The 14,296-nt window shown below is 44.9% G+C and overlaps 2 protein-coding genes across 2 annotated transcripts; both read right to left on the bottom strand.

Annotated features, from left to right (window-relative positions):
* Positions 1–724: 724 nt before the first annotated feature.
* On the bottom strand, positions 725–1,389 carry LOC119280434 (putative invertase inhibitor). Its single transcript, XM_037561282.1, has one exon. It carries the CDS (start codon positions 1,356–1,358, stop codon positions 834–836), a length of 525 nt encoding a protein of 174 aa, XP_037417179.1. The 5' UTR covers positions 1,359–1,389; the 3' UTR covers positions 725–833.
* Positions 1,390–5,391: 4,002 nt separating this feature from the next.
* Positions 5,392–11,245, bottom strand: LOC119274283 (protein PAF1 homolog). Its single transcript, XM_037554956.1, has 12 exons — positions 10,311–11,245; positions 9,801–9,869; positions 8,776–8,883; positions 8,511–8,691; positions 8,339–8,418; positions 8,111–8,230; positions 7,649–7,754; positions 7,103–7,189; positions 6,917–6,985; positions 6,749–6,820; positions 6,507–6,659; positions 5,392–5,942 (listed from the first exon to the last, which is right to left on the bottom strand). The coding sequence occupies exons 1-12, from the start codon at positions 11,027–11,029 to the stop codon at positions 5,835–5,837; spliced, it is 1,872 nt and encodes a 623-aa protein (XP_037410853.1). The 5' UTR covers positions 11,030–11,245; the 3' UTR covers positions 5,392–5,834.
* Positions 11,246–14,296: the final 3,051 nt, after the last annotated feature.

Raw genomic sequence — 14,296 nt, 5'->3', positions numbered from 1 at the left:
GAGTGAATTACGGATATATATTGAATTTTGCTACCAAAATTTGCAAAATACGAGTTTATGGTCATCGAACTTGTCCTCTCGTTTAAATATGGTTATTGCTGCCGTATCCAGACGTATCCAGTGCTTACGTGGCACGCCAACGTGGCCCTGGACCACATGTCAGTGGTTGGTAGCAAGGTGGGACGCACGTGATGGATTTTATTTCAGAAACCTCACTCGTGCTTTATTTAATTACGCAGAAAAGCCCTATGGGGGTTTGTACTGTTCAACCACAAGCGGGTCCCACTTGGGGTTTGTATTAGTCACCGAAGGGTGGGTCCCACTTGGGGTTTTTCTTTGTAATTAAAAAAATCCAGAGAGTTATCTCTGCCTATGCAATACGATTATATATCCGTAATCCAGATAATAGATTGCAATATGATTCCTCTCAAGTTAGTGTAGGAATTCGATGGTGCAAGAAAATGATGATCCTTCCAGCATATGCATTGATCATTCAGAATAATCTTCACCATACTGCTCTGCATCTCCTAAATAAGCCCGAACATTACATGGGACATTCATTTCCTCGATCACCATGATCATACGCAAGTTGTGCGTCGATTAAATAGGGACAGAGAGGGAGTACTTTTAGTCACCAGAAAATCAATACTATAAGCCCCACAAAAATAATAATATAATTCTACAAGAAAACAAAAATCCATCCAAACGTACTTGCAAAGTTCACTGATCTGAAATTGCAGGTTCAAAGAGTTTATTGATCGATCCAGATGATCCAAGACTAGTGTATAGCTAGAACTGTTAGCCAGATTCGCGCATCCTCGACGGCTAGCTAGTTACAGCATGCTCGTTATAGTGAGAGCGATGGAGCAGCCCGCAGTGAACGAGGCATCCTCGGCAGCCAGAAGCGACTTGATGCCTAGCTTGCGGAACCCTTCCTCGCAGGTGTCGATGCCCAATATCACTCCTCTGAGGGTCACCTCCGCGTCCTGCAAGTTACCTGACTCGATGCCCTTCGCCGCGGCTTCGAGCCAGTTCAGTGCAATCGTGTAGCGCACGCGACACTCGGAGAGGCACACGTTGACCTTCTTGTCCGTCCCTGAGTCCATTAGGGCATCGATGCGGTTGTGGGTGTTTGCGGCCTCTGCTCGGGTGATCTTTGTGGCGATGACGACGAGGCCGCGCTTATCTGCGGTGGTGCTGGTGTTGTTGGCCTGGAAGAACAAGATGCAGTAGTTGTAGGAGATGTCCTTGTTTCTTGCGGCGACGGACTTGCATGTGTCATCTAAAGTGGAAGCGCTGGACGAGACGAGGATGAAGAGGAGGAGGGCGAGACAGGAGAGAGCTTGCCAGTGCCTCATGGTATGTGCCACGACTACCTTGATGAGTATATGTGTTGTTTACTATGTTTGATAACATGTCGTATGTAGATGGTTCATATATATAGTAGTGATCGTAAATATGGAAATACTTGATGAGTATGTTATCTTTGGCACGCAATTCAACAAACCCATTGAAAAAGGTAAGCATTGAATAGATATTATGTTTTGCTATTAATAAATTATATCTCTTTTGTACTCTATTAATTAATTCCTAACAAATCTCAGAGGTGTTTATCTCTATCTCTATCTTCTATAGATATATCTTTTTTTTTATGAAACGCTGACGGAGCAGCTTTTCTTTTCAATTATAGGAAGAAGGGTGTTACAGGTATTATGGCCTGCACAAGTGCCAGGCCGAGAAAAGGAACAAAGCAACATCAGGCATCACAACATCTATACATCAGTACCCAAGTCAGTCCGGTTCACGTGGTCTATCTAGAATCTGCTGAATCCTGTGACGCCCAGCCTGGTTCCATAGCATAAGCTCATCCATCATCGAGTTGAACACTCCGCTAACAGTGGACACCTTGTTTTGGAAAATCCGAGCATTCCTCTCGCGCCAAGTGAACCACCAGATGGCCACCGCAAGACCACCCCAGCCCCTTGAGTTGGGCAGATTAATGCTCACCACGTTGGACTCCCACCATTCAGCAAGGCTGGAGGTTGCCCCTGTCGGTGCAAGTGTTGTGGGAAGGTTGCAGTGGTTTAGCATCAAACTCCATAGTGCTTGGGTAAAGGAGCAGCGTGCCAAGAGGTGATCGGCACACTCGTTCGCTGCCCTGCAAGACAACAAATCGGGTCGTGTGGCCATCCTCTCTTACATAGGTTGTCTGTTGTAAGGCATTTGCCCAGGATCGCTAGCCAAGCAAAAATTCTGCATTTTAGCGGAGCATCTGCTGCCCAAATGTGCCTCTGGCCGGCGAGGCGTGTGCACCCCTCGAATTGCACGGCATATGCAGTGGCGGAAGAGTAAGCACCGCTCGGCGTCCATCTCCAGATCACCGAATCCGGAGTTCCCTGCAGTAGCTGCACATCGGTAACCATCTCCCAGAGCCTTGTGAATTGGACAATGGATGTTGGTGCAAGAGGGCGACGCAGGTGTCTAATCCAACGGTCATCATGAAGGGCTTGAGCCACAGTGAGGTTCTTGCGAGTGCAGCAAGCAAACAGGTCAGGCACCGCGCAACTCAGAGCAACCCCATTGAGCCAAGGATCTAACCAGAACTTAGTCCTTTCTCCATTTTCGAGGTTGAACTTGACAGATGCATTGAAGAGGTTGTTAAGCTTCTTGTCGATTGTCATGGGTAGGAATGCCCATGGCTTGTCTGGCTCGTTCCAGGATCCCAAGTCCCCCATAAATCTTCGGCCGGCACACAAGCTTCCAGCTCACCAAGCATTTGCCCCCAACGGCAGCTTCCTTGCCCTCCCAAAGAAAGCCCCTTCTGAGCTTGTCAACAATTTTATGTAGCCAAATCGGTTGTGACAGGGCAATCATTTCGAAAACCACCATCTCAGACAAGATTGGCTTGACAAGTATAAGGCGCCCATCCAGACCCATGAGTCCAAGCTTCCAGCAACGAGCTTTGGCCAGTATCTTGTCAATATATTCCTCATAATCAACCATCTTCTCTTGGCTTATAACATGGCCCCGTTCTTACCTTCTCTTTTCACACCATGGGAAGGGTTCTTCTTTGATCCTTTATGGTCGCTGTGATTTGAATTCACGGGATTGTGGTGTCGTCGGCACAGCCAGTCGTTTCCTTTTGTAACAATTCCGGAAGCCAACGTGAGCGTTTAGCCAAAAGAAGAATTGTTTGCACCATGAGTGGGAATTATAATTGACTCACCAGCAGCTTTGCGATGCGTAGATGATGTCATCAGAAGAAGAGTAGAGAATCCGATGATGAATAATAAGACCTGGTGATGATGAGCTCGGATGAATAGTAAAATAAAAATAAAAATCAGATGATGTCATCAAAAGAAGAGTAAGTGGGATTTGCCCTTTCTCTACCACTCCCGCGCAAGCGTCTCTTCAAAGAAAAGCACTCTCAAAGTAAAGCTATATATATATATCCGGATGTTAACTCATGGTACAAGTCCTTTTCACTGAAAATCCAGCCTAGTTACAAACTGGATGAATGGAAATATGGAAATGGAATTCAGGAAAATAAAAATAAAAAAGAAGACTGGGTTAGTTTTTTCTTTGTTGAGTCTAAACACACTTGCTTTATTGATCAATAATGTTCGTAGGAATACAATCGAGGTCCGGCGGGTTTAAAAGCCACACATGGCGCCCGTAGCCTAGACCAAAAGCGTGCTTAGCGAGACTATATGCCTCGATATTAGTCTCTCGCCCCTCAAAAACTAAGGAGCAATGTTGGAAATCTCTTGCTGTCTCTGTGATTTCCTTTACTATACTTGCATAATCCCCACCAGTACGGTTTGCTATGTCCCGGACTACCCCTTGACAATCTGATGCAACCACAATCTGAGTAAGGTGGAGATCGGATGATATTGCCAGGGCTTCACGTCAGGCCCAAGAAGCATCTCTCTCTCTCTCTCTCTCTGTCTCTCTCTTTGAGAGAAACGAAGCCCAGCTCGTGATAGGGAGGGAGCAGCTGTATATTTATGCATAGAAGAAATGGGCCGAACGACTCAAAACAGAAGAAACTGGTCCATCACAAAAATGAAGCCTGGTTAGAGAAATTCCGTACGTGGGACGAAAACTGGACAGCGAGGGGCCAAAAATATAAAAAATCACCAATTATCAGAGCCAGGTTTCGATCCTGGGACCTGTGGGTTATGGGCCCACCACGCTTCCGCTGCGCCACTCTGATCTTTTCGTTTATGTTGCCATGTCCACCTTACTTGTATACGATCATGCTTCTGTGTTGCTGTTGTGACAAGTAAGTAGAATTCGTCTCAAAAAAATAAAGTACGTAGAATTGTTATTCATTCAAAAATTCACACTACTGTCTTGCCATCGGCACAGCCAGCCATTAAATGCATGTGTTCTTGGAGCCACCATGAACATGAACATCCTCTGTTCTTAGATGTAAGATGTGTACCAAAACGTCCCGTTCGTGCGAATTCTAATCGACTCACCAGCGGCTTCACGGCGCACAGACGATATCATCGAAAGAAGAGCAGAGAACTCCGATGTTGAATAATAACACCTGGTTGCCAGGACGCGACTGTTCTAATCCCGAGCTCAGGTGACCAGTAAAATTTAAAAAAAAAATCAGGAAAACTGATTTTTTTGTACTATTAAATAGTGGCAAAATGTTTTTGTTTTGCTAAATTTCAACACCGGAAGATGTGGCAAAAATAATCGATGTTCCGAGATGTTATTTATAGAAGCATTTTGGAGCATACCTTTTTTTTTGCCGCATTTTCCACAAATGTCATCCGAGGATGAAAATTTGCAAGCAATGAAAACATTTTTCAATGTTTGACAGGAAAAAAAACAGAAATTTTGAACTTTATTTTATTTTGATTTTATTGTTCACCCGAGCTCACATAAGCTCGGGATTAGCACAGCACTTTCGCTGCTTGCCACCTTAATATCATGGCAACACCAAAGCTGTTTGACAGTACTGGATGGTGAATAATAGTGACTGGTTGCCACCAAGTGTGACTAAGAATCTGAGCCAGCTGGCAACTTAAGTTGATGATCCCAAGGATCTTTCCAATCTCCAATGCCAACTCAAAGACAACATTCCAAGAAACAGTTGAGAACACTTGAAGATCACCTCAAGAGGTACTGCTGATACCACTTCAATTAGGATAGTCAAAATAATAAGCAGGTAAATGTGGTTTCCACATCATCTCAATATAGCCGTGATTATTGCAAAAGAAGAAGAAAATGTTTTTTACTCCCTCCATCTGAAAATAAGTGTCAAATAAAAGGGGAAAAAATACCCCCAAAACAAGTTTTCCAATAGACACCACAGGTACAGCATGCGGAAAAAAAAAACTGGAAACAAAATGTACTCTTCTTGCAATGCTGATCTTGATCTTCAGTAATCGCACATTAACATTCCTCGTAGCACAAATACAAGACCTTCGATATGTTGATCATCATTTCCACCAGAAAAAATAATAATAATTACCATAACACATGTGTCTACAATCCAGACATAAATAAATCGGCCTATATCATCAAAACAGCAACGGAGAATCACTCCCAGAGACTACATATCCTTTTCTTACAATGATGATGATACCTTCTACAATCAATTCCGAGACCAGTCTTAAGGTCCAGTTACACTACTATGCCTTGCTTTGCCCGCCCGCTCTGCGCTTCAAAATCTGCTATTGCCCGACTGCACTCAAGCAAGCTCTTCCATCAACCCTGCACCCTATTACTACTTACGGAGGCGCCAGAGCAAATGCATATGAGACCTTCAAAGATTCATGTGTGCTGATGAATTTGGCGGTGCAAGAAAATGACGATCATTCATAATCGTCTTCACTGTACTGCTCTGTATCTTCTACACGAGAATGCCTCCGATGCTCCTCAAGATCATCATCAACAGAAGATCTTCGTCGCTTTAAATTACCCTGCAGAGGAGAAACCTTTAGTTAAAGGTAATGGTAATGTATAAAGATCAATTTATGCTCTAACATGGGGAGAGTTGGGGATAATAAACAGGTGAACACTCCCAAGAGCGAGAATGAATGAACTGATTGCAAGAAACACAGCAGCTACATATATGACTTGGCGAGAGGATGACCCGCCTACAAATACACTCCCTCAGGTCAAAAAGATAAGGTGTATTGATTTTTGTGAAAAGTCAAACCTATCTATATGTGACAAAGTTTATGGAGAAAAATATCAATAGTTACAACACCAAATTCATATCATTAAATTCATCATGAAATATATTTTCATATTCTATTTATTTGGTACCATAGATGTTGATACATTTTTCTGTGATCTTGGTCAAACGTAGAAATGTTTTGAGTTCTGGGAAAAAATACACCTTATATTTTGGACCGGAGCGAGTATTAAATAGAGATGAAAAACTGAAGAACGAAAACGCTACCTAGCTGCGGTATACTACTAATAGTTCACTGCAAAGTAAACTTTCATGCCTGCAGTTAGAAAGGAAAAATGAGTCATACATGCATGCTGGATGATTCTCCGTGCTCCATCTCATCACCATGTGCTGTCCTGCTCACAGTAATTCTAGAAGGCACTGGGAAATGCTCGATTTCATCCCCAGATCTCCCCTCTTTAGCTTTCTTCTTCTGCAATACTAGCTTGGTAGGGAGAGGCTGCAAAATGGACAATAAAGCGTCAGCTAAATGTGCAATGAATCATTGTCATATATCAGAATTAATAAAGTATGCACAGAGCAAGTTACCAAATATTTTGCTTCATCGTCATCAAATGAGACAAGGTAAGTCGTTGGATCTTGCTTGTCATCCCCCCTTACCTGAATCACGAGACAAGAAAAGGTATGTAGGCAGTTTTACACCAGCAGAACGAAAAGTAGACACAATCACAGACCCATTAGCAAAATGCCACATACTTCCCAGTGATATTCCCGAATCCAGGAGTACTGGAAGTCTTCATTTTCATCATCCAAGTCCTTGGCGAGCTAGACAAAACCATAGTCGCGATCAGATTATGATAATAATACCAAAACAAATTATAACTACGATCGGTGACATTTTAAATAAAGATGTACTACTAGAGTCGAGAAAAGGATGGATACCTCATGGGGTGCTGGAGCCATGTATGCCAAAAATCTCTCTTGTTTTGCAGGGTCTGAACCACTGACTTGAAAACTTTTCATCAGAGCCTATCATGAGAACACGGAAAACCTTAGATATACTAGTAATCGTGTGCGTGCAATGAACATTAATATTTAGTGGGATATTTATTGCGTAATTATGTAAGATATCGATTGTGCATCTGATTCTATAAGATGGTGTTGAGTCTAAACATATCTACAACTTAAACGTGTTTGGTGCTCAACATTGGAGCAATCTGAACTGCTAGATCTCATGATTTGATGGCTGAGATGGTTTGGATCTGCCCATTTGGTTATTTCCATATTGGTATAGATATGAGGGTATATGCAGGCAGAACATCAGTGACGTATTAGCACAACGTCTCGAAATATATGCATTTGACATTAACATGCAATCAATATAAAATAAAATACCTGTTTCTACAATACATCCATGTGAGCGTGTTAACATAACTATAAAGTAACTAATCAGAAAGCTCAAGACAGAAGAAAAGAAATGCAACGCACCTGGGATTCGCATTCATCACGTACAGGTCTCTCTAGCTTGGTATATTGCTCCGAATCAGCTGTAGGATCTCCATCAAAATTCACCATAACAAATGGGTCATTATACCTACAGAGGTTAAGCAAAATTGAGATCACTTAAATTCATGCACCAGGTTATATGACTCCAAGGCAACACAAAAACCAAGGTGGTACCTTGAACGGCAAAACAGAAGAAATTATAGCATATATAAGGGAAGATCACTTTTCCAACAACAATAAATTTTGGAACACTAACCTGAAATTTATAGCTAGTGGGAAGTAAACATTTTTTTCTTAACATAGATAGGAAAGTGAATTGGCAACAAAACGTACTTCAATGAAATGACCATGCTCAACACACATCATATGTCAAGAATGAAGAATTAAGTCTTCTAAATTATAATGACAGACACACAGAATAAAGTGTTATCTGAAAAGTCATACCTATCAAAATCGGGTACCAAAGGGAGAACAAACTCTGGCTCCATCCCTCGCTTAGTCTGGTGGACAGGGCGTGATTTAGCTGCTTTGAAGGATTCTGCAATGGCTTTGATCCGCTTCTGTCTGATATACACGTGCACCAAAAAATAATGTCATTGGACTGCACCAGGATTGCGAAACAGGCTAACCTTCAGAAACCAAAGAATAAACTAAGTAAAAGGAAAGTCATGCCTATCATTAAGATTTTCGAGGACATTATCACGACCCTCCCTTGATTCTCGCCTTTCTTTTGCTTGCTTTTCAGTGATCGACTGGAATGGCCAAATTACCCTTTTTAGTATATAATGAAGTAATCGAACACAATGTATGTAACTATATTTATGGAAGAATCAGCTGGCATTACCATTTTGGCTGCATCAGTAGTAAGTGGAGAAATGTACTGTGTTTTCACCAGCCAAGACATGCCTTTGTCGGTTGGCCTCTCCTTTTTCCTTATACCTTCTGGTTTAACAGGGGTGAGAACCTCATCTTCACGCAGCAGCTCTTGATCTTCTGGGGCCAGGGGCCGATGAACAGAGGGAGGGCTAAATGCATGTTTGGCACTCAAGTTAGGGATGCTAGAAAGAATCATCAGAAAGGTAGAAACAGATGGCTGGCTTAATTCTTACTTGTATACACTCATATCAAGTAGGTCAAGAGGTATCCCGAGATCCTCAGGGACAATCATTTTAGGCATATAGTTTTTCTCCAATGACGTGATCCTGTATTTCGTATATCTGTGAAAGAGCAATATACAGAAAAACATAAAGTAAGTATGGTCGCCCCAAGATAGCTGCAACATGCAGAATGAAGTACAACTGAGAGACACACCAACGAATAGTGTAATAAGAAAACAGAGTATTGCAAATATCATGGAAATGGCACAGGCCCTGTCTGTAAGAACAGCAGTGGAGAGACCATTCACTCACACAAGATGATGTGAGTAACAAAATGATCACGTTTGTATTAGACCCGGGTGGGGCAACGACACCATAGAGGCAAGCGCCCCACAGGGTCAAGGCGGAGATAGGCCAAGGAGCTTGACATATTTTATTTCTTCATCCCCATGAAGCATGCAGCAGCACATATACAAACAGATCTCCTTCCTACAACTTCAACTGACATAGAGAAGGAGATCATACTAGGATACCATATCTTGACTAAGGATGTCAATCAAGGATATCTCTAGAACAAACTTAAACCTGAGCAGCCGGTTGCTCTCCTTGCTTCATAAAGTGCTGCAAGGTACTGTTCACGCGAAGAACACCCCTTCTGTTGCTGCACATAACATGCTGGGTCTCTTGGATTTGTGCTTAAAATATGACCAAATGGCTAAAAAAATTGGGACTGATTATAAAAGCAAATTCATGCTATGGGTCTGACACCAGTATAAATACAAGCTTAATTAGACCTCTATATGCCATATGCTCAAACAGGTTGCCTCAATGAAGAGAATGGTCATTACACAAAATGAGCTAGAAATTCATGTAATGCCTAAATAATAGCAAATGAGTTAAAAAAATCGCAAATTTGACAAGAACGACGTAATGTGTACAGCAAAACTAGATAAGCAACATTGAAATGGCTTTCACTGCAGCAAACATAAGTAACAACAGAACAGAGCAATCTGATCAAAATAAGAGTAGAAAACTACCTGTCCTTGTCCTTATTCAGAGGCAGCCATTTCAATTGAGCACTCGGGTCTGGCAGTTCATTCCTAAACCTGCATTAACAAGGAAACAAAAAAGGAAACATGGTCATACGTTAGTTTAATTCCGAAAGACACAGAGACAAAAATTTCATGCAAATCAGTTGCTCTTGCAAGGCTTCTCCCTACTTGAACCATTCTAGAAACATGTTTTAGACACACTTTTCATTTTTCAAAAGGAGAATGTCAATTAATGGAGTGATGATTTGAGAACCATTCTGCCTACCGGTGTGCCTGCCTACTGCACAAAAGGGTTCATATTTCTAGTTTCAGAACAAGAAATAGGTAGTGCTGGAAAGCATAGCTCGTGATGCTAGTCCAGAATCACGCCCAAAATACCGAAGTGCACGATAAGCATAATAATTTTCTCAAGCCCAAATTTTACACTGAAAGGACTCCAATTTTCCTCCAACTAGCACCTGCATAAACAAAGACTCCGGAATTTGCTATACTCACTTGTGCTTGCAGAGGAACGTTGTCGGCTTCTTGAGCCGATTCTCGAACCTCTCGGCGTTGGCCGTGGCGGCTGGGCGAGACGCTGTCGTCGCCGGCCGAGCCCCAGCTGATGGCTGGAGGTGGCGGCTCTGCTGCTGTGGCTGCTGCGTGGCGGCGCGCACCTTCTGTGTCTTTTGTAGAATGGTGGCCTGCGACTGGCGCATCAGCTGCTGCTGCTTCCGGTCCTCCAGCTTCTGCTTCTCGTACTCGCGCTTCTTCCTCGCCCGCCGCTCCTCCTCCGACTCCACCCTCGGCAGCGCCGCCTTGGCCTGCTGCTCCTTTGGCGGTGGCGGCGGGGCCTCCCGTGGGGGCGGCTGGGGCTGGGCCGGAGGCGGCGGCGGCGCCGAAGGGGGAGGGGACACTGGTGGCGGCGGTGGAGGGGGCGCCTGATTGCTGTTCCCGCCGTACGGCGGCGGCGGGGGCTGGTAATACATCTGGTGCGGCGGCGGCCGTTGCTGCTGCTGCTGCTGCTGCAGGGGCGCGTGGCCGAAGTACTGAGGCTGGTGCGGCGGGGGCGGTCCGGGCGGGGGCGGCGGCGGCGGCGCGTGGAAGGGCGGCGGCGGCGGCATGTGGCCGTACCCCGCCTGCTGCGGCGGCGGCTGCGGCTGCCCGTACGGGTTGATGGGCGGGCCCTGCGGCGGGAAGGGCCCCTGAGGCGGCGGGTACGGCCGGTACGCCATCGCGCGCCGGAGGCGGCTAGGGTTTCCTCAAACCCTAACCCCAGCAACACACCAGCCCCACTATCGCAGCCGGTGGCGGGTCGACCGCTGGGGAAATCAGGGGCGGCCCCGCTGGGTCGCCGGCGTCTGGGAAGGCGCCCCTTTTGATCCTTCACCCGGCGGAGCACGGCGACGGGCAGAGCACGCGGTTTGACGCCCGGCGGCGGCGGCGCTGCTTCTGCTATTGTTGTGGCGTCGAAGGACGAAGGGTTGGTTGTGCCTCCGGAGAGGAATTGGGCCGGACCGGGCCGCATCTAAATTCCAAGAAAAAGCCCAATTAGCTGCAACAGTAGAATCTGAAACAGATCACGTCAAGTAGAACGGTCAGATTGCAGAGCAGAGCAGTGTCACATTTTTTGCGAACGGTGACCTCTCTATTCTGCAATATGCCAATGATACAATTATTTTTAAGAAACAAGACCTGAACAAAGATCAAAACCTAAAACTCTTTCTTTCAGCGTTTGAGCAAATGCCGGGCTTAAAATTAGCTTCCATCAAAATGAATTGTGTTGCTTTCGAGGAGCCGGCGAGGTGGCCGTCGACCAAACTCACATGTTTGGTTGTGCGCAAGGTCAATTCCTGATTGAATATTTTGGAATTTCGATTCATTATTGACGTCTCACCAACACATAGTGAAAAAATGTACATGAGTGCGTAGAGAAATGGTTGAGCGGTTGGAAAGGCAAGTTCCTCTCTATTGGAGGATAGTTGGTCTTGATCTATTCGGTCCTCACAAATATGGTCTTGATCAGTTCCATCTTTACAATATACTCCCTCCGTCCGGAAATACTTGTCATCAAAATGGATAAAAGGAGATGTATCTAGACGTATTTTAGTTTAAGATACATCTCTTTTTATCCATTTTGATGACAAGTATTTTCGGACGGAGGGAGTATGTAAGATGAAAACCTTTGTTCATTATGGACTCAGCAGCGACGACGCATAGTGTGGTTCTCCCTCTTGGGGCCTTGTCGTGAAGTGTAGGTGTTGTAAGGCATAGTGTGAAGTTATACTCGGTGCTTTATGACTTTGTTCTGTGATTAATTTATATATAAAACGGGGCAAAATCATGTTTGGAGAGTTGCTCCATCTCATAAGAAACTACGCGTTTACTGTTGCCTCCTTCCTTGAGAAAAGTCTAGGGTTCCTCCGCCTCCCGCCAGCAACTCTTGCTCGGGAAGACGAGATGGTGGCGGCTTTTTGAAGATGGAATAAGGTTCTCCCGCCTAGCCCCCGTCCCGATGATGTGCCTAGCATCATCGGGGTGTGTGTGGAGGTGTGTCTCCAGCGGATCTGTCCTCGGTGGATTTGCTTGGGTCTTGTTGTAGTTCGTCTATATTTATGTGTTTTCAGGTTGGATCTTTCCGACCTATGCTACTCTTCAACGACGGCGTTGTTGTTCTGCTGCAACAAGTTTTGCCCAGTTCGAGGGACGATGACAACGGTGCTCCTTCGGTTCGTTTCAGTGCTTGTAACCGTCACTAGATGGTCTATGGATCTGGATGTGTTTTTATTATTTCTGGTCTTCATTGTACTGCAATGATTGAAAATGAATAGGTTGGAAGTTCAGTTCCCAAAATAAATAAATTTTTTTTCACCCTGGCATCTTTTTTTTGAGGGGGCTCCGCCTTGGCATCTATAGTTTTTTTTTTTTTTGCGATGTTGGCATCTATAGTTTGCGAGTGAAAATAAGTCATTTCTTTTATCTCCTTTGGCATGCCACTCAATGTGTGGTATGTGGCTTCAACCTCCACCCGTCCCTGCGTGTCGAAAGGAACCGAGCCTACAACAGAGAAATAGTGTTTGGTTCATGGGTGTACATATATACACCTGATATGGAAAATAATAATTAAAAAATCAAAAAAGATTGAGAATAAGCTTGACTTTCTTTTGCACTAGTATAAATTTTCACAAATAATAAAACCACCGTTGACTTGAGAGAAAAAAGAAAAATTGTTGCTATTACAAGTCACTACTCACACTATTTTGGCCTTAATTTATGTTTCTTTATCCTGAAGTCAACGGGTTTTCCTTTTTGTGATTTTTTTTACAAGTACAATAGAAGGAAGTTTATTGAAAAAACATTGATTTTTTTGACTTTTCATTAAAAAATCATATAGTGTATATGCACCCAGTAACCAAACACCTACAGCAGCTATTTACTACTCCCCCGTCCGGAAATACTTGTCTAAAAATGGATAAAATTGATGTATTTATAATTAAAATAAGTGTAGATACATCCATTTCGAGGACAAAAATTTTCCGGACGGAGGAGTACTACACTACACTGGATCTCGACTTGTCCAGTCTATCCCAGTCCGGAACATGGTGTAAGATTTGGCGTCCAGGTGGAGCAACGATGCCTCGGTCAAGAATTATTGGTAAACTATATCGCTTAGAGAGCGGTCTTGGTGTAGGAAGGCGCAGGCATCCTTGACCACGGGATTCGAGACGAACCTGAGCCACGGGATCGACGATGGACGGTGCTGATAGATGCACAGGGACTTGACTGGTTTAGTGTAATGTAGTGTGTGCCGACCAGTTTCTTTTCAAGACCGATTGACTTTGACCATTGGACCTTTGCTTTTCATCATAAGAGAGAGAGAGAGAGTAACTATAAAACAAGCGCCATTACCACTCTTGTATCCAGAAATAAGAAAAAAAGGCTCCTACAAGCTCTCTCAGAGCTCATGCACTCTCGGCCGTCATATCGTTTCCCTTGATGCGTTCTCGTCCGTCCGATCGAGCTCTGGAGAAGCCTGGGCCGTTGGATCCGGGGCAAACACTGCTGGAATGAATAGTAATGGCAGCAAAATGTAAATACCATGCCCCACCAGGGCATTTTGGTCATTTCGCGTATTGTGGGTATAAAAGGGGGCCACGCCCGTGTTGAAACCCTAGCCGGCTCCTCCTCCCTCCCGCAGCTGCCTCGCTCCCTCCCACGCACCCGCCTCCCTTCCCCTTCCTCCCCCACCTCTCCCTCCACCAGGCCTCGCCGCCCCGCCCACTTCGCCACCGCCGACGCCCCTCAGACGTCGCCGTCGTGGCTCAGCCATCTCCCCGCACGCTCCTCCCCTTCCCCACTCCTCCCCTTCTCCACTGCAGCAGCCGCCGCGCCCATCCCCTTCTCTACTGCATCCGACACGGCGCTCGTACGGGGAGGATAGGCGGACGGAAGCGTTCTCCCTCCGTGTTGCCGTCGTGGTACCCACCCGCCTCGTCACCGCC

The sequence above is a fragment of the Triticum dicoccoides genome, chromosome 3B, assembly GCF_002162155.2.
Source record: "Triticum dicoccoides isolate Atlit2015 ecotype Zavitan chromosome 3B, WEW_v2.0, whole genome shotgun sequence".
Lineage (NCBI taxonomy): Eukaryota > Viridiplantae > Streptophyta > Magnoliopsida > Poales > Poaceae > Triticum > Triticum dicoccoides.
This window is presented reverse-complemented; position numbering and strand designations above follow the sequence as displayed.